Source organism: Bos taurus, chromosome 2, assembly GCF_002263795.3.
Source record: "Bos taurus isolate L1 Dominette 01449 registration number 42190680 breed Hereford chromosome 2, ARS-UCD2.0, whole genome shotgun sequence".
NCBI lineage: Eukaryota > Metazoa > Chordata > Mammalia > Artiodactyla > Bovidae > Bos > Bos taurus.
Window position 1 is genome coordinate 4,622,215 of NC_037329.1, and position 23,773 is coordinate 4,645,987.

General features: G+C 41.1%; 1 protein-coding gene across 1 annotated transcript; it reads left to right on the forward strand.

Annotated features, from left to right (window-relative positions):
• Positions 1 to 1,235: 1,235 nt before the first annotated feature.
• POLR2D (RNA polymerase II subunit D) lies at positions 1,236 to 12,953 on the forward strand. The gene is given in 4 exon segments (NM_001076458.2): positions 1,236 to 1,331; positions 3,081 to 3,261; positions 9,459 to 9,554; positions 12,516 to 12,953. Coding segments are annotated over 4 exon segments (429 nt in total). The 5' UTR covers positions 1,236 to 1,258; the 3' UTR covers positions 12,595 to 12,953.
• The last annotated feature ends 10,820 nt before the right edge of the window (positions 12,954 to 23,773 follow it).

Here is a 23,773-nt window from a genome sequence, read left to right on the forward strand (position 1 = left end):
TTTTTAAATTCAGTGCCTTGCACTTACGTGTTTATAATGGTTTCCTGAATGAAAATGTGGACAGAACAGCCTGTGAAACATCAGTGTGGATTATTTGTTGTTCTCCTTTCTTCTCTCTTCTGTTGACTTCCTGCTGTGTGTTAGGTTATCTGGCTAGTACTGGGGCCAGCAAATGTTAAGGTCCAGTTAAGTAGTAGGTAGGTGCTCTGCAAAAGCCTGTTGGATGGATAGATGGGAGAACGGGGCCTACACTGAGCTCAAGACTGTATCCTATACCCAGCTGGGGCATGTTCCCAGACTTCTCTGGGCATTGGTCTACAGCTCTAATGAACTGTGTAGGAAAGCACTTTGAAGCAGTAATAAGCCCTGTCAGCACTATATAACCTACCACTAATTCACCTGATACATTTCTTTTGGAAACACATATACAAGGCAAATTAACTTTTATAAGTTATAATTTAAAGGAATTATAAATCAAAGGAATACAGATGCATACCCTTGTCTGGTAATATCTTCATTTTTTGTGAACAGTTTATATACTTATAGATGGTTCATTTCTGAGCCAAGCAGTGCACTATGGTTATTTCCTTCATTGTACAACCATCTGTTTTCTCTCAAGTTGGAAACAAAATCATTTTTCATTTGCTTACTTACTCTATCATCCAAATGTTCCAACAGGCTTCTCAATTTCACTATCCACATGTTCAGAAGTATTGGAAAAAATCCACTACAAATCAAACATTTTAAACGCTTTGAGGCATTGGAGGAATTACACTGAATGTTTTCAGAGTCACCTACCCAGCTTCCCATCAACCAGAGATCCTTGGGTCGGTCAGCGCGTTCCTGCATCCCATCTAATCCTTCCCCTGCGCCCTGGAAACCGGTATCCTCATCCACACTTCACAGGTAAGATAGCTGAAGCTCAGAAATGCCAAGTAAGCAGTCCCCACGACTCGCGGCGAAGGACCTACTGTTGAAGAAAGTGACGGTTTCCTCCTGCCGCGGCCGCAGGATACGCCACCCTGCCACGGCACTTCCAGAGACCTGCAAGACCCCACCGCTCTGGCCCCTCTCCGCACGCGCCCGAGGCCGCTAGGTCCCTTGGCCCCGCCCACCTCGCGGTTGTCTCGCCTACCCATCGCGGCCCGCCCATCTCCAGTGGGGCCCCGCCCCGTCTCCAAGAACACGCCCCTTCCGTGGCGGCGGCCGGAAAGAGCTTCCGTTTCCGACATCGTGAGTACTGGTTCTCGGCGAGAGGATGGCGGCGGGAGGTAGCGATCCGCGCTCTGGAGATGTAGAGGAGGACGCGTCACAACTCATCTTTCCCAAAGGTGCGGCCTGGGCAGGCGTGGCGAAGGGCGCGGAGGAGGAGGGTGCGGGTCGTCTGGGCACGGTACCGCGGGAACTGGCCGGCTGGAGGCCACACCGGCAGCCCTGGAGCCGTCGGCGCCCAACTCCACATCGCCCCGGGTGGCCTCTTGTTCGTGTTTAAGTTGTTTTAAGTGCTAGAAGGTTGTGTCAAAACTAAAGCCAACATGAAAGGGGTAATGGCAGGTTTTAATCATTAATGTACTATCGCAGTAGGGAAAAGCGTGAAGCGTGGAATCATCTAGACTTGGATTTGTACAAAGGTGACTGGGCATTTTAAAGGGAGAATGAAGGAATAGGGAGAGGGGTGAGCAGGGGCTCATAGGGAAATGAAAAATTACGAGAAGCGGGGGTTGGTCCGTTTGAAGCTCTTTTGGATTTGTTAACTGATAAGTTATGGGATTAGGCTCCTTCCCTCCCACACCCTTCGCTCTGGGCTGTGCGACAAGGGCCATATCTTCAGATGTTGTCGGGAACAAACGAATTATTTTGACAGCCTTCAGTTTTCATAAGCAGCCATTGTCAAGGAGCAAGAGTCATCCCAGGGATGCAGCCTTGAGCTGTTAGAAATCGTGTTAGTGTTTTCTTCAAGTCTTTGTGGAACAACCTTGAGTCCTAGTCGAGAAAGGGGCGCGCAGGAGCCTGGCCAGAGTTTAGTAATGAGAGAAGAGACTCTTTGTCAGATGGCAGGGAGTAAAGCACGGTTTGCTATCAGGGAACTTCTGTGCTGTGTGATGGACTTAATGTGTAATTTAAAAACCCAAAATAAGTAGCTTAAGACTTCAAAATATATCTTACAGGTACTGAAAAACACGAAGTTAGTGAACAGTAACAACAAAGTGGGGGAAACTTTAACAGTACCCTCCTTTTTAAAAAAATTGCCATAATATATGCAGAGTAAAACATTAAAGTTCGCACCTTTTCACCCAAACAACTATAAATAGTTTAGTGTTTATCCTTCCAAACCACGCTTATTTATAAATATATACTTATACATATACCCTTTATTCTTTGCAAAAATAGGATTATGCTATAGAAATCATAAATTGTGTAGAACTGTTCTATTCTTTTAAAGGACTAGATAGTACTTGATGGGTGGTGATGGTGTTCAGTCGCAGAGTTGTTGTGTCAATTCTTTTGCGACCCCTTGGACTGTAGCCCGCCAGGCTCCTCTGTCCATGGAATTTCCCAGGCAAGAATACAGGAGTGGGTTGCCATTTCCTTCTCCAGGGCATCTTCCCCACCAAGGGATCAGGCCCAGGTCTCCTGCATTGGCAGGTGGATTCCTTACCACTAAGCCACCAGGGAAGCCCGCTTAATGGTTGTACCATAATTCTGTTTATTAATGTATATAGAGTTTGCTTTCAGTATTGTATTTCACAGACTCAGGGTGAAATATTTCTGAGGACAGCGTCACGGACGTTGTAGGCATAATGGACACATATGTTTGTTTGTTTTTTTAAGATGTGATAACTGAGAGGTAGGTGGTTTTCTGAATTTCATGATAAACCAGTTTTTGGTACCTGGGTTTTGTCTCGGTTCTTTTTATTTAAGGTGTTTTGTTTGTTTGAACACTGTGCAGTTGTAGGATGTGAAGCCTCTGGATTTCTGCAGGGTCAGAAATTTGCTGATAGTCACTAAGGCAAATGAACATTTAGAAGCTGACTTGGGGAGAAATATTTTCAGTTGACATTTATGCTTCTCGCAAATAGAGTTTGAAACAGCTGAGACGCTTCTGAATTCCGAAGTTCATATGCTTCTTGAGCATCGAAAGCAGCAGAATGAGAGCGCAGAGGATGAGCAGGAACTTTCCGAGGTCTTCATGAAAACTTTAAATTACACTGCCCGTTTCAGTCGTTTCAAAAACAGAGAGACCATTGCCAGTGTCCGTAGGTGAGTGGAAAGAAAGTTCTTACTAACGCAGACTATTGGATACCTGCATGCAGAATACTGTCACCACCACCATGCTCACTCACCCACCCCACCCCCCACTACCTCATGGCATCATCCGTATGATTCATGCAAGTAAAATTATGTCTTTGACAAAATTTAAAGTAGCTTGTTAGGCCAAAATCCTCCTTGCCTACTTCTTTTGTACCCCAAATCCCACTTACCTCCCTGCAGAGTGACTACTGTCAAAAGTTTGTTGCTAGCCCTCCAGAGCTTGTTCCATGAATTCATATACATACACGTCACAGGCACACAGCCCTGTTATGTTTTAAATAGAGTGGACTTATTTATTTATCATTCACCTGATAAGTCCTAGAGATATTGCTGTGTTTTTTTGGAATACCTATCTATTTATTTATTTGTCTGTGTCAGGTCTTTGGGTCTTCACATCAGCTCTTCACTGCAGTGTGCAGGCTTCTCTCTCATTGTGACTTGGCAGGCCCCAGAGTATAGGGCTCAGTAGTTGTGGCAGATCTCTTTAGTTGCCCTTTTGCGTGTGAAATCTAGTTCCCCAAGCTGGGATCGAACCCACGCTCCCTACAGTGGAAGTATAAAGTGTGGAGTATTAACCACTGAACCACCAGGGATTATCCTGGTGGAATATATTATTATATAATTATATATAATGTTATATAATATATAATTTTATATATTATGTATAATTTATTATTATATATTATTAATATATCTGTATATGATACACAATAAATATATTAATTATATAATTAATATATAATTATATTCATTAATGTAGCAAGAGGGACTACCCTGGAGGTCCAATGGTTAAGAATTTGCCTTTTGGATCATGTTGATATATGGCAAAACCAATACAATATTGTAAAGTTAAAAAATAAAAATAAATGAAAAGAAAAAAAAAAAAAAGAATTCGCCTTTTGATGCAGGGGACCCAGGTTCCATCCCTGGTCAGGGAACCAAGATCCCACATGCTTAATGGCATGGCCAATAAATAAACAAGCATAAACTTGGATTATTCTTTTGGATCTTTGCCATTCAAACGGTGACTGGTTTTTAGCCTTTATTCTCCCTAAGGCATTACTTCTCAAATTAAGTTGGATATGCTCTGGGAACAGTGAGGTGCCAGAGCATACAGGAGGCCCCAGAGAAAACAAGAGCTATTTTAACGTTTCTTTGATTTCCTTGGGGATGAACTTTATTTGTATGAATTAGATAGTCACTTGAAGTTTGATACAAATCGAGCCACTGGATAAGTCCATTTTTATAAACTGGGTAGCATCTTTTTCTTGAAGTATCAGTTTTATTTGATAGTACATGATTTAATACATTTCTACATTAAAGCAAGCAGATACCAGTATACTGTGAAATAAAACAAAAAATGTCTATGAGTTCTTGAATTAAATCATGAGACTTAAGTCCTTGGCAGTTGCAGAAAGTCTTGCCCCCAGGCTGCCTCAGGGTGCTTGTTTGCTCCACTCCTGTGAAAATGTTTGAGAAGTAACTGTCCTAAGGAAAAGCAGATGAACAAAAAGATGTATATATGCAGACTCTTCAGAGAATTATAGTAGTCAAAGGTGAAAAACAACCTAAATGTTCAGTAGTAATTAAATAAGTTGTGGTAAATCCATTTGATCGACTCCTGTATTGTCATTAAAAATTATGATAGAAAATGAAATTGAAGAATGGTCACATAAGTTAAATGTGCAGAGGGAGTTCCCTGGTGATCCATTGGTTAGGACTCAGTCCTTCCACTGCAGCAGCTCAGTTCAGTCTTGGTTGGGGAACTAAGATCCCATAAGCTGCTCAATGCAGCCAAAAAAAAAAAAAATAGTTAAATGCACAGAAGATGAAGTGATAAAACTATGTGAAGTATAGACTGTTGTGAAAAGTGTGAGTGTATTCATGGGGAAAATGTTCCATACAAAACTGCTAATTGTTTGACCCAAAAAATGAGTAAATGAAGATGGACTTAAACATTCACAAATAAAAGGTCTTAATACTATAAAGATGTCATTTATCTTCAAATTAATGTATACATTTAGTGCCATTCTAAATCCTCAAGGGAATTGATGTATATTTGCCCTTGAGGCTCCTCTATCCCTAGAATTTTCCAGGTGAGAATACTGGAGTGGGTTGCCATTTCCTACTCCAGAGAATCTTCCCAACATTGGCAGCCGAAGATTCTTTAATCACCTGAGAAGCCTACACACAGACACACACACATACACAAACTCTCTCTCTCTCTGTCAAATATGCTCATGATAAAGCTTAATTTGCCATATAATTCAACTAAGATGAGATGGTAATAGATCATAGTGGCTGAGGCAAGACACTGATTATTTGAATCCTACTAGTGAGTAGCACAGTCTATCTAAAATGGTGCCGAAAAAAATACATCCTCAGCAGTGAAAAATAAATAATAATAAATAAATAGCCCGCAAAAGATCTTAAATTTGTAAGAATTGTCAGGAAAAAATTAAAAAAAAAAAAAGGGAATTTGCCCTATAGGACGTTAAAATACATTAAAAAATGACAGTAATTAAAATAGTGACACTTTGGTGTGAGGATAGATCATTGGGACAGAATAGGAAATTAAGGAACAGATTCAAATCCAAATTTATTATATTTTATATGATTCCAGTATATGACAAAGGTGGCATGCTGAGTTAGTGGGGAAATTTTTTTTTTTTTTAATTTTTTTTAGGGTTAGGACACCACGGCCACTTGGCTGAAAGTGCCAGAGTCAGGAGTCCCCAGAGGCCTGACTCCAAGGCCGGTCTGTCCCTCTGGGAGCTGGCTCCTTCAGGACCCTCTCCTCTAACTGAACACCTCTCAGGGGTCCCACCTCAGCTGCCCCCAGGCCTGAGGAACCTCCCTCTGTGCTGGTTCCCTCTGTGCCATGAGGGAAATATTTTAAAACAGAGTTTTAACTCTGTATACCTTATTCCAAACTGGTTTCTTTAGAAATTAAGAACGTAAATGTAAACTATGATGCATAAAAGCACTATGTGATAACATGAGTGAATGTACAATTTTGGCTGTGGTTAGTAGGACTTTATATGTGGGGAAGGTTGATAAACTCTAGTTGGCTGTAAGCTTTGCAAGAGCAAGGACTTGATCGTATTCATCACTGTCAATTTCATTAAAGGCACTAACTAGTTTTTAGTTGAATAAGTAAATGAATTTGCAATAAATATCTTTAAACTTCCTTATATCAATAAACTGCCATACTTAAAATGTAAGTATGAGTAAACTGGGAAAGGATTGATAATCCTTAATGTTAAGAGCTCTAAAAAGTAAGAGATGACACCCAGTTTATAAAAATGAACTTAGTCTTTAATGACTAGATTTATATCACAATTTCAAAAGACTGTCTAGTTCATATGAAGTAATGCTCATCTTCAAGGAAGTCAAAGAAATTCTAAAATGGCTAAGCAGATTTTAAAAGAATGGGAAACCATCCACGTCTCCTGCACTGGCAGGCAGATTCTTTACCGCTTGAGCCACCTAGGAAGCCCTCTTCATTCTTTACCCATTCCTCAATAGGCCTGGCTCTTTGACTAATGTTTTTGAAGCCTCCCCAGTGACTATTTCTTTTGGAACCATCTGAGACCAAACCTCTCCCCTTTGGACCATGTTATAGGTTGAAATGTGTCCCCTCAAAAGATGCTGAAGCACTAAATCCCCAGTACCTGTGAATGTGTCTTTTTATGGAGATAGAATCTTTGCAGAAAGTCAAGATGAGATCATACTCAGTTAAAGTGGATTCTAATTCAGTATGACTGTTACCCTTATAAGAAGAGTATGACAGGGAAAATACCGTATGACAATGCAAGCCGAGAATGGTTGTCATGTTACAAGCCAAGGAGCACCAAGGATTGTCAGTGGCACCGGAAGCTAAGAAACTGCAGGAAACAGCTTCTCTCCTAGAGGCTTCAGGAAGAGCACGACCCTGACAACATCTTAATTTCAGACTTCTGGCCTCCTGAATTGAAGTAATAAGTTGTTTTAAGCCAAACAAACAAACAAAGAATGGGAAACCTAGTGTAAGAAGTAAGAGAAACAGGCGCCATCTTTTACTGCTGGTGGGAGTGTATAATGGTAAAGCTCTTTTAGGGCACTGTCTCTCAGAAGCCTTCCAGACAGTCATATTTTTGACTGAGTAATTCTGCTTCCAGAAATTTATCTTTAAAACACACAGTAATCAGATACATAAAGAAGTATGCATTTACAGTGATGTTCAGAATGCATTATTCAAAATGATGAATAATTGGAAGCAATGGAAGTGTTCAAGAGCAGGACGTTTGCTATATAATTTAATAAGACACAACCTGTTGAATGCCAAGTCAAAGGAAAAGGTACGTGTGTAAAATGTGGAAAACAGTGACTGTATTGTTGAGTGAAAAAAGGCCGGTTACAGAATAACATTTGTTATGATTTCTTTTTTTTTTTTTTAATTATGTAGAGAAGGGGAAGAGGATCTCCATGAATATGTTAGCACTAGTTATTTCTGGGTAGAATTTCAGGTCATTTTCCCATATTGGGTGGGTTTTTTTGAGGGGGTGTTTGTTATAAATGAGCATCTGTTCATTTTACAAACAAACTCCTTCATATACATATATTTACTACATTATGAACCTGTGTAAGTTTTTCTTTACAAAATGAAAATAACTTTATTAGGTGACCAAAAGTTACACAATAGAATGAGTGAGTTTATTTCTAAAACATAGAAAGATGTTTGGAATGGTTTACTAAGATGGTAATGTTGGTTTTGTTTAGGTAGTAATATGGGTGACATTTTTCTGTCTTTATGTTCTCAGTTTTGTATAATAACTAGTAGACTTGTAATCAAGTGATAAGGACAGTAAGTATTTTTGTCTGATGAGATAATCAAGGGTTTCACAGTCAGTCCGGTGGTTAAAACTCTGTTTTTTCACTGCTGAGGATGCAGGTTAGATTCCTCGTCAGGGAACTAAGAAGCTGCATGCCGCACAGCACAGCCAAAAATAAGATTTTTTAAAACAGGTCCTTTCTGAAACCTAATTTACCATGGACAACCTCTGTTTTAAGCAGTTTGATCTCCCTGGTGGTCCAGTGATTAAGAATCTGCCTGTCAGTGCAGGGGACACTGGTTTGACCCCTGGTTGGGGAGGAGTCCACATGCCTGAGGGGCAGCTGATCGCAAGCGGCACAGCTACTGAGTGCGTTCTGCAGCCCATGCTCCACCGAGAGGAGCCGACGCAGTGAGAAGCCGGGCACACAAGCAGAGAGCAGCCCTCACTCACTCCAACTAGAGAAAGCACGTGTGCAGCAACGAACACGCAGTGCAGGAAGAATAAATAGATAAGATAAATATTTTCTAACGTTTAGAAATTTTAATGTATAGTTGATGTCTTGATAAAATATTCTACTAAAATGATATTATCTTTTTAAAAATATAGTAGATGTATGAGAATCCAGGATATGATTTGTATTAATTATGTGCTTTTTTACAGTTTGAACTAGAAGTACGTTTAAAATAAGATGCAGCTTATACACAGATTTATACAAAGTAAGATATGCCTGTATTCATTTCTTAGATACATGTAAAAGAGAATTTGAGGCATTCCCTGGTGGCCCAGTGGTTAGGACTCTGCACTTTCACTGCAAAGGGCCTGGGTTTGATCCCTGGTCAAGGAACTAAGATTCTGCAATCCATTCAGCGTGGCCAAAAATAAAGAAAAACTTTTTTTAAAAAAGAATTTCCTCCAAGTCAAAATGCCTAATAGATCAGGGAACTCTAACGTCGTGTGTTAAGACATAAAATTAATAACAAAGGAAGCAAAGAACAATGGTAGGAAGAGCAGAAAGCAACAAAATAAATTCTTGGGGGAAAGATGGTATGCTCCTCCAGGTAGAGAGCATTTTTTTCGTAAGTTTTTATCACAAGAATCCTCTGCTTAGGTGTGCTCAGGTTACTTTTATTGTCTTTGCCTGATTCATAGCTTCCTGCTCTCCAGGAAGAGAAACAGGAACATGATTTGAAAGTGGGATTTTGCAGCAAACCTAATCTTAATGGAAAGATTGCAGATGCTTTACATTCTTCTCTTCCTTGCTAGCTACATTTCATCCGCTTTTTCTTATTCATCATTTGGCTTGTTTTGATATTTCTCCCCTATGATCAGCTTGCTGCTCCAGAAGAAGCTTCATAAGTTTGAGCTGGCCTGTTTAGCCAACCTTTGTCCAGAGACTGCTGAGGAGTCCAAGGCTCTGATCCCAAGGTTAGTACTGGTGGTGAAAAGTTCTGTGTATGTTGAATAAATTCCTACAAGTAGAATTACTGTGTTTAAAAGCTGTGTGATATCGTTGGCCAAAAAATTCCTTTGGTTTTAAAAGTAAAAATAAAACACATTTTTCATTTTCATCAAGAACTTTATTGAAAAACGTATTCACCATTTTGTTCCACTACCTTCTGCCATTTTTCAAGCAACTTCATAATTCCATCTTCCCAAACTTTTTATCTTTTTGATCAAAGAACTGTTCCAGGTTCCTTTTACCTTCTTCTATTGAAGAGGAACAAATTGAAATTTTTTCCATTAATAGAATTTTGTACAGACCGAAATAAATGGAAATCTGAAAGTTCAGTGTCTGGTGAATTTGTTTTCAGTCGCTTAGTCGTGTTGGACTTTTTGCAACCCCATGGAAGGACGCAGCAAGCCAGGCTTCCTTGTCCTTCACCATCTCCTGGAGCTTGCTTAACTCATGTCCATTAAGTCGGTGATACCATCCAACCACATCTCATCTTCTGTTGTCCCTTTCTCCTCCTATCTTCAATCTTTCCCAGCATCAGGGTCTCTTCTAATGAGTCAGCTGTTCGCATCAGGTGGCCAAAGTATTGGAACTTCAGCATCAGTCCTTCCAATGATTATTCAGGATTGATTTTCTTTAGGATTGACTGGTTTGATCTCCTTGCAGTCCAAGGAACTCAAGAGTCTTCTCCAACACCACAGTTCAAAAGCATCAGTTCTTCGGCGCTCAGTCTTCCTTACGGTCCAACTCTCACATTCATACATTACTACTGGAAAAAACATAGCTTTGACTGTGTGGACCTTTGTCAACAAAATAATGTCTCTGCTTTTTAATACTCTCTAGTTGGTTATGGGTTTTCTTCCAAGGAGCAAGTGTCTTTTAATTTCATGGCTGCAGTCACCATCTGCAGTAATATTGAAGCCCAAGAAAATAAAGTCTCTCACTGTTTCCATTGTTTCCCCATCTATTTGCCATGAAGTAATGGGACCAGATGCCATGATCTTTGGTTTTTTGAATGTTGAGTTTTAAGCCAGCTTTTTCACTCTTCTCTTTCACCTTCATCAAGAGGCTCCCATGAATATGGTGGATGAATCAAAACTTCCCAGCCAAGCTATAACAGTTTTTTCCTGGTTGTCAAAGAAACATTTGGTCTTGCGGTATCCTGATAGAATATTATGCATTTTCTGTGGACTAATTCCTGACACTTTTTGTCAAGTCCTGCTTTCAGTTGATCTAATTGGGATCTTTTCCAGAAAGAGCTCATAATAGAGGACTCCCTTCCGATGCCACCATGTACACATCACCACCTTCTTTGGATGAAGATTGGCCTTTGGCATGTTGGTGGTGATTCATTTTGCTTGCCCAGGATCTCTTCCATTCTGCATTATTGTACAGTATTCACTTTCATCACCTTTCAAACTTTGTTTTTAAAACGAAATGTTTTTGTTATATTCATGTATAGAATTGCACAGGAAATACGGTCAAGAAGGGTTTGGTTTGTTTTTTTTTTGGTTTGTTTTTTTTTGCATAACTTATGTAGAACCCAGACATCAAAGCAATCAACATAACCAGGCTGGTGCAAATGATTTTCAGTGCTTGATTCAGATATTTTGAGTGTGTTGGCTATCTATCTCCTGCGTGGTATAGCATTGATTGTTTTCTCAATTATTGTGTTGATTTCATTGCTATCAACTTCAGCTGTTCTGTCTTACTGTGGGATATCGTCCAGCAAGAAATCTCCAGCGCAAAAGTTCACAAACCACTTTTGACATATTCAGTCAGTCACAGCACCTTCTCCATACACTGCACAAATCTTTTTTTGCACTTCAGGTGTGTTTTTACCTTTCTTGAAATAAAGCATAATAGGCCAAAAGTGTTGCTTTTTTCCTTCTGTCTTCCATATTGAAATGGCTACACAAAAATTGACCAATTCTGATAACTTTTTTTTAATGCATGCTGATATGACAGCTGTCACAATGTAGTCTAACAAAATTGTTTTGAATGAAATTAAAGACAAGTAAGCGCTAATAGAGCCATCTTAAGGAAAAAAACAAACTTTGTGGCCAGCCCAGGAGAATGAGTGCTTTTGTAGTAAGACCAATGTTTTTACAGTGTACCAGTTGTGGGCAAAAATGTGAAACAGCTGAAACTCTGGTCCACTGATGATAGGAGTACAGATTTATACAGTCAATTTGGAGAATAATTTGGCTACATCTAGTAAAGTTAAATACACCCCATGACCCCAAAATTCATTCCTGGGTATGTGTCCTAAAAGCAGGTCAAACATAGTTTAAAAGGAGACATGTATTCCAGTGTATATTGCTGCATTATTAGTGATAGTGGAAACTTGCCAACAGTCTTCAGTCTGCAAGACTGGATAAATAAATCTGTGCAGTCGTGCAATGTTTATTATACAGCAGTGAAAAAAATAAGTGAACTAGAACAATGTGAGATAATGTCACTATATGCCAGAATGAACGTTGAGTGAAAAAATTGCAGAAGGATACATAACTGCTGTTTCTTATAGTTTAAAAACAGTGCTATGTATTGCTTATAGGTACATTCATGTATACAGTAGTAAGTATAAAAATATATGTAGGGGTAATGAATGCCAAATTTGGGATGATTGTTACTCCTAGGGAAGGAAGAGAAGGTTTTGGAGTAGGGGAGCCCACAGAGAACCATTGATTTGTGTCTGTCAATATTTATTACTGAGTCAACTAGGGATAATTCTTCTATACCTTTTATGTATTTGAAATACTTGATAATGTTTCAAAGGAAAGGAAGGAAATTGAGTTGAAACGTAAAGGTGTCAGTGTTCAGCGGTGAGCGCAGAGGTGAGCCAGCAGTGCTCCAAGATCTGCACCTACGAGAGAAGAGGGTGGGAGCACTGCCAGCTGCTGTTACACTCACTCTTGGTTTTCTTCTTGTAGCCTGGAGGGGCGGTTTGAAGATGAGGAGCTACAGCAGATTCTTGATGACATCCAGACCAAGCGTAGCTTTCAGTATTAATCTCCAGATATCACTGCTGCTGGGGACCCATGTCACATCCCCAGCACAGCGCCGCTGGCTCAGTCTAGGGCTGACTCACACAGAAATTCTGCTACAGAAGACACTTGGCCTTCCTTTGGATAGAACAACCCAGTGCTTCGTCTTGGTTTAGGTTGCTATTTCAAGCTTGACTGTTGGCCAGTGGTGACCTGAACAACCCTGGAGAGGTCTTGCAGTAGCTGCTCATGGCTGCCTGAGCTTGCCTCTGGGAAGGACGAGGTGGGGTGATGTGCATACAAGCCGCACTACCGACTGCCTCATATCATGGTCTTTGGCCCTTGTGTCATTTTGATTCCTAACACTTCATGTTTTAATATCAATGTGTTCGTAGTTTTTTAAGCTCTTCTAGAACATGTAAAACTAGTATGGGAAACAGTCTTACCTAAATGCAAAAGGAAGAATTAAAGCAGACCTATATCACTGTTTGAAATTCTTAAAGAGAAGACGTAGAGCCTTGGCATCATTGTGCTTAGCCCAGGAGACAGGAAAGGGGTTTCTGAGAAAAGCAGCTCCTCTGTCATCCTGAGGGTAACCACTGGGTGTTGTGGAGCACACAGCCTTGTGATGGACAAGCACCATACCTTTTTCTTGGATTCTTGTGGAACGTATATGTGGAGTATGTGTTCTTAAAGCGCTTACTTCGTCACTCCCAAATTCAGACTTTTCCCTACCAGGCCGGATGTGAAGCAGGGAGCACTTTGCAGTCTCCTCACGTGGGGCGTCAGGTCCAGACGTCTGGCCGCCTGCTCAGCAGCAGGCGTTCTGTGGGGATTTGCAAGGAGGGAGCCTGCCACTTGCTGAGCCACTAGAGTGATATCACTCGATCTGAGACTAGTTGCACGGAAAATACTTTAATAGCTAAATATTGTGGCTCTCAATTTTCAGAGGGGAAATACACCTGTTTTCTTCACAGTTCAGGGATTTTTCTTTGAAGTACTTATTGACGCCACCTGAATTCATGATCCAAAAACAAGGATGGGGAAAGAACAAAGTTGGCTTTAGAAAGTCAAGGCCATTTTATGTCAGCTTCCAAGGCAAAAATCAAATTTTCTTATTTTTATAAATTATTTTCAATTTCTGAAATGACATGGTTTTTAAGTCACCATTATTTGAAGGAAATGTCAGTTATACCTCAATTAAAGGAATATTTGAGGAAGTACTCTTCATCATTGGCAACTTCTTTGAGACTCATCAGCATTCTCAATTGTAAAATGTGGATAATAATAGATACTGAAAGTTGAATGAGAAAATTATTAATAATTTAGAGCCTGTTGGTATCTGACATACACTATACCCCAGTACATGTTAGCTGTCATTAGCTTGCTTCATAGAAGTTGGTGCAAGGATTTGGTAGCCTACCCACTGGCACCGGTATCAGACTGAAGACAATGCAAACTGACTACTTTTTGAAGCCTGTAGACTTGGTTTGTAAAAGAGGCAGTTACATGCTTGGCACCAAGCAATGGAACAGAAAACAGACCAAGATACCAGCTGGAATCCAGGCACGTGCACTGTGGGGCAGGAGCAGGGCCCTACCACCGTCGCCACGGTGTTCCCACCTAATACTCGGGTGAGCCACCAGAGAATTTTACACTGTGTAAAGCTCCTAGCATATAGTTAGGCACTAATGAATGGCAGGCAGGAAGGCACCTCGAAGCAGATGTAAAAACTAACTCACATTGGGATGATGGGTAAAAGCAGCCTTGTGCTGTGTTACAGATGCACAGGCTGGTCCGTGCCTTCTGCACTGGTTCTCTCCAGTCCTGGACAGCTGCTTGCTGTCCAGTGAGCAGCAAACCTCACAAGCTCTTGGATCATCTGTGAAACATCGTTAGACTTATACTGTTTGCAAAAGCAGAATTCAGACACATTGAAATAAAGATGTCATGTCAAAGCCTCACCTCACTGGAAAGCTAAATGAACCTGAAAAGCTTTTCTGGAAAGTTCTAGTCATTTTGCTTTTATAAAAATTTATTAAACTTGAGTCTTGAAAAACAGCATTACTGAGTGAGGCCTAAGCACAAGCTGCATAAAATGACTATTTTATGCTTATAAAATAAAAATGACTATTTTATGCTTATCTCTCAAACCCATACATTGAAGCCCACACACAGACTTGTGTATGAATAATTACAGCGTTATTCATAATAGCCCCAAACAGGAAACAGTCTGAATGTCCACCAGCAGGTGGGTCAATCAGCAAGATCTAATCTAGCCACGGAGTAGAATACCATTTAGCAATAAAAAGGTGAACTAAAGAAATACCTGGACCATTGAAACAGGGTATGTCGGTTGTGTGACACTCTTTCAGCTTTTTTTTAACTCTAAGCCCAGAAGAGCTAAAAGGCTAGTGCATTGATCACACCTGTATGTTCATCACCTGCATTTAACACATTTGTCATACTTTATTATATTTTTCCAGGAAGCATTTTAAAGCAACATGAGACTTCATTAAAAATTCAAGCATGCATTTTAAAAATACACTCCTCTGTAAGTTTGCCTATTGCACTTGTAAGAACACCAAGAATTTCCTGGTACTTAGTTCAGAATCTCCTGGGGAAAGTTCTGGGCCAAAGGTCAGTCCCAGTGCTGGTACAATTCAGTATATAAAATCAATTGTTATTAAATATCTAAACACTGTGAGAAATATCGAAGAAACATTGGGCTACTGCCCTCAAGTTGTTGGATGAAACTACCCCTGGGTGAAAAAAATGGGCCTAAACAGAGTGCAGGCCCTTAACAGTGATGTATCTGCATGTGGCTCTCCTGTCTCAGCATCGCAGGAGGACAGTCTGGGACTGACGGGTGGCATGTTTGGTGACAGCAGGCTGAAGGCACTTCTGTCTGCTGCAGTCTTGCAGTTCTGTGTGCCTCACTCCTTTTGCACGACGCTGAGGGAGTGCTTGATGGGCTTCCCTGTGGCTCAGATGTTAAAAAGAATCCACCTGCAATGCGGGAGACTGGGTTGGGAAGATCTCCTGGAGAAGGGAACAGCTCCCCACTCCAGTATTCTTGCCTGGACGGAGGAACCTGGTGGCTACAGTCCATGCGGTCACAGCAGGACACGACCGAGCGACTTTGACAAATGACAAGGGGGTGCTTAAGTAGTAAGTGTTGAGTAAATACATCGTCCCTGTTTTTTTGTAAATACACTGCCCCTGTTTTCAGCAGTGAGGAGTGCAGGGAGAGCAAGAATATACTTGAAATAATACAGTTGGAAGCGAGGGCTTGGTGAGACATGGTGGAGGAGAAGCAGCAGCCCAGGAGACACCTGAGAATTGTGGAAGACAGGGCAGCTCTGTCCAGCGGAACAGATAGGACTGTTCTGTGTCTGCTCCGTCCGGTGTGGGGGCTGCCTGCTACTCGTAGTCCTTGAGCACTTGAGGCGAGTGTCCCTCGAGGAACTGCACTGTAAATGTCTTAAATTTAAAAATGTAACTAGTCACAGAATCTCCCCAGTGGTCCAGTAGCTATGACACTCAGAATGCAGTGGGCCTGGGGGTGATCCCTGGTCAAGGAACTGGATCCCACGTGCTGCAGCTAAGGTCCAGCGCAGCAAAAAGTTTTTTTTTTTTTTTAATTTGTAGTCACATGTAGCCAGTGGACAGCACAGCTCTTAGCTCCCAACACAAATGTCCTGCAAAGCATTGACAGCATTTCAGCAAGATTGACAGTGCTCACATGAGCAGTAGTAGTAATGGCGGGCCATTCATCCGAATTGCATCTCCAGAGTTTTGAAGGCTAAATGTGTATATCACTCTCTGTGCATCACTGAGTCCAGCTTTTGTGTATGGTACAAATTCTGGTTTTTAAAACCTGTCTCTTTACTACTAATGCTCATGGACAAAATTATAAAGGCTGTTTTAAGGTAACATTTGGAAATAGTGAAAAGTTGAATACTTCATCTTGTGTTGAAAACCTCTTTCCTAATTCTGCATTTTAAGTAGGCTGAAAACTTGTATGTTGAATTTAAAAAGCAAAACTCCCAAGATTTATTACCTTTAAAGGCTTCTGATATTTATATTTAATAATTCTACTAATAAATGTGGTTCAGGCACTGGATACTCCTGGATTCAAACTGAAGTCCTTTTAAATTCAGACCAACCTCTTATCTCCCAAGCCATATCAACACCAGCCCGTGACCACACGTGTCCTAAATATATTCTGCTTGTTAATAGGGAACTTAACAGTGCTCCATGTTGAAAGGCATGTTGAAGTTACAAGACATGTAAGAAGCAATACTTACAACCAACCTAGATAGCATATTCAAAAGCAGAGACATTACTTTGCCAACAAAGGTCTGTTTAGTCAAGGCTATGGTTTTTCCAGTGGTCATGTATGGATGTGAGAGTTGGACTGTGAAGAAAGCTGAGCACCAAAGAATTGATGCTTTTGAACTGTGGTGTTGGAGAAGACTCTTGAGAGTCCCTTGGACTGCAAGGAGATCCAACCAGTCCATTCTGAAGGAGATCAGTCCTGGGATTTCTTGGAAGGACTGATGCTAAAGCTGAAACTCCAGTACTTTGGCCACCTCATGCGAAGAGTTGACTCATTTGAAAAGACCCTGATGCTGGGAAAGATTGAGGGCGGGAGGAGAAGAGATGACAGAGGATGAGATGGTTGGATGGCATCACCGACTTGATGGACATGGGTTAGGGTGGACTCTGGGAGTTGGTAATGGACAGGGAGGCCTGGCGTGCTGCAGTTCATGGGGTCACAAAGAGTCGGCCATGACTGAGCGACTGAACTGAACTGAACTGAAGAAGCAATAAAAGCAGTGCTTTCTAAACTTAATGATAGAAGAATTTAAAAACATGAAAGATTACATAAAAATTTTTAATTGTGCAAAATCACTAAAAAGGTAATTGAGAGACATAGAGAAGACAAGAAGAAGGTGAAGATGTTTATAAACAGCTTTAAAAATAAAATTTAAAATATTGGGACCCCAATTTCAGAAAGGACATAGACACAAGTTACATTCAATTACCAAGTTAATGGGGAAATGTACACCATAGTTAGTTTTCAAGAGTGATTAAGTGAGGTGACATTTTTCTCATTTAAAAGGTACAGAATGAGTTTGGAAGTTTACCTTCCTCTGATGGCATGGGGAGGGAGGAGGGTTCAGGATGGGGATCACATGTATACCTGTGGCGGATTCATTTTGATATTTGGCAAAACTAATACAATTATGTAAAGTTAAAAAAAAAAAAAGTACAGAAGAATACCCTTTGTTTACACATAGGGACACACTTCTTTGTGTTGGGTGCTGCTTTATACACATGAGGGTACAGAAACAGGATAGAACACCTACTCTTAGAGTCTGCAAGCCTCAGTGAGACAAATAAAAAGAAAGCATATTTCCCACAAAGACCACAAAATCATCCCCAAGCCCCTCCTCCCACCTCTGTGCTGTTTTTGTCCAGGACTTTAGATTGACTCTGTTTTTAATTACCCTCAACACACACGCAAATACACGATGTTTACAGTCAATGCAGAGACTTGTCCACATTTTTAACAATTTACTTGCTCATCACTGCCGTTCTGCATCCCTCCTTCCTCCTGGGTTAGTTTTCATTTTCACAGAGGTGTTCCTTTGGTAGTTCTTTGAATAAGAGAATGAGAGTAAATGTTCTCGGCCTTTCTTTAGCCAAGTATGTCCACCCTCATTTTGAGTAGTAGTTGTAGAATTCCATGTTCTACATAGACATTAACTTTCCAGGGTCCTTTGAGGATGCTATTTGTTGCCTGTAAGATTTCTGACAGTCTTAATGTTCCTTTGTAAATAATCTGTTGTTTCTGACTGCTTTTATGATTTCCTTCTTGTTTTTTTGTGTTTTACAATTTCACTTCAAGATGTCGAGGAATGGATTCAGTCTTACACTCTTTGAGAATTTGCTGCTGCTGTCTATGGCTTCATGCCCTCTATAATTTGGGACAGTTCTTTGTCATTGCCACTTTTAACTGCAGCTTATTTCCCATGCTCCTTCCTCTCTCCCCTTTTTTAAAATTTGTTTTGGCCACACCATGTGGCTTGTGGGATCTTAGCTCCCTGACCAGGGGCGCCGGACTGTCAGAGAATTCCCCACTGAGGTTTTTGTGTGTTTTTTTTTTTTTTTTTAAACAGCTTTATTGAAGTAAAATTGACATGCACATTTAAGGTTTACAAATTAATTTATTAATTATTATATTCTTTAGTATAGCCACGGACTGTGAAGGCATCACAAGAATTAGGTGTGGAACATTCCATCATTTCAAGAGAAACTTACACCATTAATAGTCACTTCCTCTTCTCCTCCCCCATTTCCATCCTGCTCAGTCCTGCTAACTGAATTCTTACTTCAGTGACTGTACTCTCTACTTCATAATTTTCAACTTGATGTTTTCCAAATCACCACGTTCTTTTTTCGACACTGTCGTATTCTTTCATCATAGTTCTACTGCTTCTTTCATAACTTCAGTTCAGTTCAGTCACTCAGTTGTGTCCAACTCCTTGCGACCCCATGCGTCACAGCACGCCAGGCCTCCCTGTCCATCACCAACTCCTGGAGTTCACCCAAACTCATGTCCATTGAGTCGGTGATGCCATCCAGCCATCTCATCCTCTTTTGTCCCCTTCTCCTCCTGCCCCCAATCCCTCCCAGCATCAGGGTCTATTCAAATGAGTCAGCTCTTCACATGAGATGGCCAAAGTATTGGAGTTTCAGCCTCAGCATCAGTCCTTCCAATGAACACCCAGGACTGATCTCCTTTAGAAAGGACCGGTTGGATCCCCTTGCAGTCCAAGGGACTCTCAAGAGTCTTCACCAACACCACAGTTCAAAAACATCGATTCTTTGGCGCTAAGCTTTCTTCACAGTCCAACTCTCACATCCATACATGACCACTGGAAAAACCATAGCCTTGACTAGATGGACCTTTTTTGGCAAAGTAATATCTCTGCTTTTGAATATGCTATCTAGGTTGGTCATAACTTTCCTTCCAAGGAGTAAAGTGAAAGTGAAGTAGCTCAGTCGTGTCTGATTCTTTGCAACCCCGTGGACTGTAGCCCACCAGGCTCCTCCGTCCATGGGATTCTCCAGGCAAGAATACTGGAGTGGGTTGCCATTCCCTTCTCCAGGGAATCTTCCCGACCCAGGGATTGAACCCAGGTCTCCCACATTGCAGGCAGACGCTTTAACCTCTGACCCACCAGGGAAGCCCTCCAAGGAGTAAGCGTCTTTTAATTTCATGGCTGCAATCACCATCTGCAGTGATTTTGGAGCCCAAAAAATAAAGTCTGACACTTTCCACTGTTTCCCTATCTAGTTCCCATGAAGTAATGGAACCAGATGCCATGATCTTCGTTTTCTGAATGTTGAGCTTTAAGCCAGCTCTTTCACTCTCCTCTTTCACTTTCATCAAGAGGCTTTTGAGTTCCTCTTCGCTTTCTGCCATAAGGGTGGTGGCATCTGCATATCTGAGGTTATTGATATTTCTCCCGGCAAGCTTGATTCCAGCTTGTGCTTCTTCCAGCCCAGGGTTTCTCATGATATACTTACTCTGCATATAAGTTAAATAAGCAGGGTGACAATATGCAGCCTTGATGTACTCCTTTTCCTATTTGGAACCAGTCTGTTGTTCCATGTCCAGTTCTAACTGTTGCTTCCTGACCTGCATACAGGTTTCTCAAGAGGAAGGTCAGGTGGACTGGTATTCCCATCTCCTTCAGAATTTTCCACAGTTTATTGTGATTCACACAGTCAAAGGCTTTGGCATAGTCAATAAAGCAGAAAGAGATGTTTTTCTGGAACTCTCTTGCTTATTCGATGATCCAGCGGATGTTGGCAATTTGGCATTTAATTTCTACTCTCTCTCAGACTGGTTATCTCTAGTTCTAGTTCTCTATTTGTTAATTTTGCCCTTTAGAGAGGAAATGTGTTGAGTTTATTGACATGTTTTTACAGAGGGGTCTGCAGGTCTCCTAGGCTTCTGGTATCAATGGCCTTGGAATATTTCTTACAATAACGTCTCAGCATAGCGATTCCTACAACATAGAATGTGTAGCATAAATTTGAATTCAAACCCACACGTGGCACAAGTTTCAGGTTTTGAGTTCTTGGAGGAGAAATTTTTTTAACCTGAAGCCTTGAATGAGGGACAAGCGTCGTTGTTCACCTGGTTATTTTGGAAGAGCCCACATTTCAATCACAAGCTGGAATCAAGATTGCTGGGAGAAATATCAACAACCTCAGATATGCAGATACCACTCTAATGGCAAGAAATGAAGAACTAAAGAGTCTCTTGATGAAGGTGAAAGAAGAGAGTGAAAAAACTGGCTTGAAACTCAACATTCAATAAACTAAGATCATGGCATCCAGTCTCTTCACTTCATGGCAGATAGAAGGGGAAAAATGGAAGCAGTGACAGATTTTATTTTTTCTTGGACTCCAAAATCATTGTGGATGGTGACTGCAGCCACAAAATTAAAAGATGCTCCTTGGAGGAAAAGCTATGACAAACCTAGAATGTATATTAAAAAGCAGAGAAATCACTTTACTGACAAAGTCCATGTAGTCAAACCTATGGTCTTTCCAGTAGTCAGGTATGGATGTGAGAGTTGGACCATAAAGAAGGCTGAGTGCCTAAGAACTGATGCTTTCAAATTGTAGTTCTGGAGAAGATTCTTGAGAGTCTCTTGGACTGCAAGGAGATCAAACCAGTCAATCTTAAAGGCAATAAACCCTGATTATTCAGTGGAAGGACTGATACTGAAGCTGAAGCTCCAGTACTTTGGCCACCTGGACTCATTGGAAAAGACCCTGATGCTAGTAAAGATTGAAGGCAAAAGGAGAAGGGGTTGGCAGAGGATGAGATGTTTAGATAGCATCACCGATTCAGTGGACAAGAATTTGAGCAAACTCTGGGAGATAATGGAGGACAAAGGAGTCTGGCATGCTGCAGTCCATGGGGTCAGACATGACTTAGCGACTGAAAAACAACAGATTTCACTCATGAGACAGACCTTCTGGTTCCTGGCATTATGCAGGGGACTCAGGAGAAAGATGATGTGGGAGATGGTAGAGCTGAATGATTGTCAGCAATAGGAGATGGAGGGCAAACTGCAGTTTCACTCATGCCTGTCATTGACAGCACAAGTTCTGTTTCCTTACTGGATTCAATTCTATCTACCCCAATGAAAGAACAATATGGTGATATCTGGGTAGTAACTCTTTTTTCTCATCATAGAAGACATGGTAGCACTGAATTGCATTATGGACGGCTCCTGCCATTTACCTTCATTTACCACTCTACATTCAGGTCCTGTGCCTCAAAACCAGAAAAGCCTTGGATTCCTGTTCAAGATGGTGGGGTAGGAGGAAACACTCCTCTTCTCCTGCTAGAGCACCAAAGTCACAGCTAGCTGTTGAACAAACACAGGAGGATGCTGGAACCCACCAGAAAGATACATCACTTCCAAAGACAAAGAAGAAGCTGCCGCAAGAGGGTAGGAGGGGTGCAATCATGATAAAATCAAATCCCATACCCACTGTGTGACCCACAAACTGGGGAACAATAATACTAAAGAAGTTCTCCCACTGTTAAGAAGGTTCTGAGCCCCACATCAGTCTTCCCAGCCTGGAAATCTGACAGAGGGACTGGGAATCCCCAGGGAATCTGTGAAGGCCAGTGGGATTTGATTATAGCACTTCCACAGGACTGAGGGAAAGAGAGACTACAGTCTTGGAGGACACAAACAAAATCTTGTGCAAACCAAGAGCCAGAGGAAAGGAGCAGTGACCCCACAGGAGACTGAACCAAACCACCTGCTAGTGTTGGAGGGCCTCCTGTGGAGGCGTGCATTGGCAGGGGCTCACCACAGGGCCCTGGCTCTGAAGTTCCCCCTTGGTGTAAGCCCTTTTGGACGTCACCGTTAACCCTACCATAGTGCCCATAGACCCCAAGACTGGGTTACCTCACGCCAAACAACTAACAGGGAGGGAACACAACCCCACCCATCAACAGATAATTGGATTAAAGCTTTACTGAGCAAGGCCCTGCCCATCAGAGCAAGACCCAGTTTTTCACATTGCCAGTCCCCTGAATCAGGAAGCTTACACAAGAGTCTTAGCCTCCTCCATCAGAGGGCAGATAGAAGAAGCAAAAAGAAGCACAATCCTGCAGCAGCTAGGAAAACCACATTACAGTTAATCAGGATGAAAAATGTTAATCAGGGTGAAAAAGCAGATGAAGGGACAAGATAAAACCCCAGAAAGACAACTAGATGAAGTGGAGATAGGCAACCTTCCAGGAAAAGAATTCAGGATAATGATAGTGAAGATGATCCAGGATCTTATGAAAAGAATGGAGAAGATGCAAGAAATGTTTACCAAAGACCTACAAGAACTAAAGAACAAACAGAGATGAATAATACACTAGAAGCAACCCAGAGCAGAATAACTAAGGCAGAAAAATGGAAAATAAATGACCTGGAGGATAGAATGGTGGAAATCACTGCCACAGAACATAGAAAAAATCATTTTAAAAAAAAAAATGAAGACAGCCTAACAGATCTCTGGGACAACATTAAATGCACCAATATTCCCATCATAGGAGGTCCCAGAAGAAGAAGAAGGAAAGGACTTGAGAAAATATTTAAAGAGATAATAACTGAAAACTTCCCTAACATGGGAAAGGAAGTAGTCAACCTAGTCCAGGATGCAAAGAGAGTCCCAAGCAGTATAAACCCAAGGAGGAACACACAAGACACATAATAATCAAACAGACAAAAATTAAAGACAGAGATAAAACATTAAAAGCAACAAGGGAAAGATGACAAATAACATACAAGAGAACTCTCAGTAGAACTCCTGCTTGACCTCCCAAATTGTGTATAGTTATTTCATATTGTTAAGTTAATCATGTTCCCATTATGGCATTCAATTGTAATTATCTTTTTTTTTTTTTGTCTAGCTATTGATTGTGGAAACTGGTAAACATTTTCTACTATTAAAAAAACTAACAATGCCTTGTCAAAAAAAGAAAACCCCCTTGACATTGCTGGTTTCTCAACAGAAACTCTACAAGCCAGAAGGGAATGGCATGATATATTTAAAGTGATGAAAGGGAAAAACCTACAACAAACAATACTCTACCCAGCAAG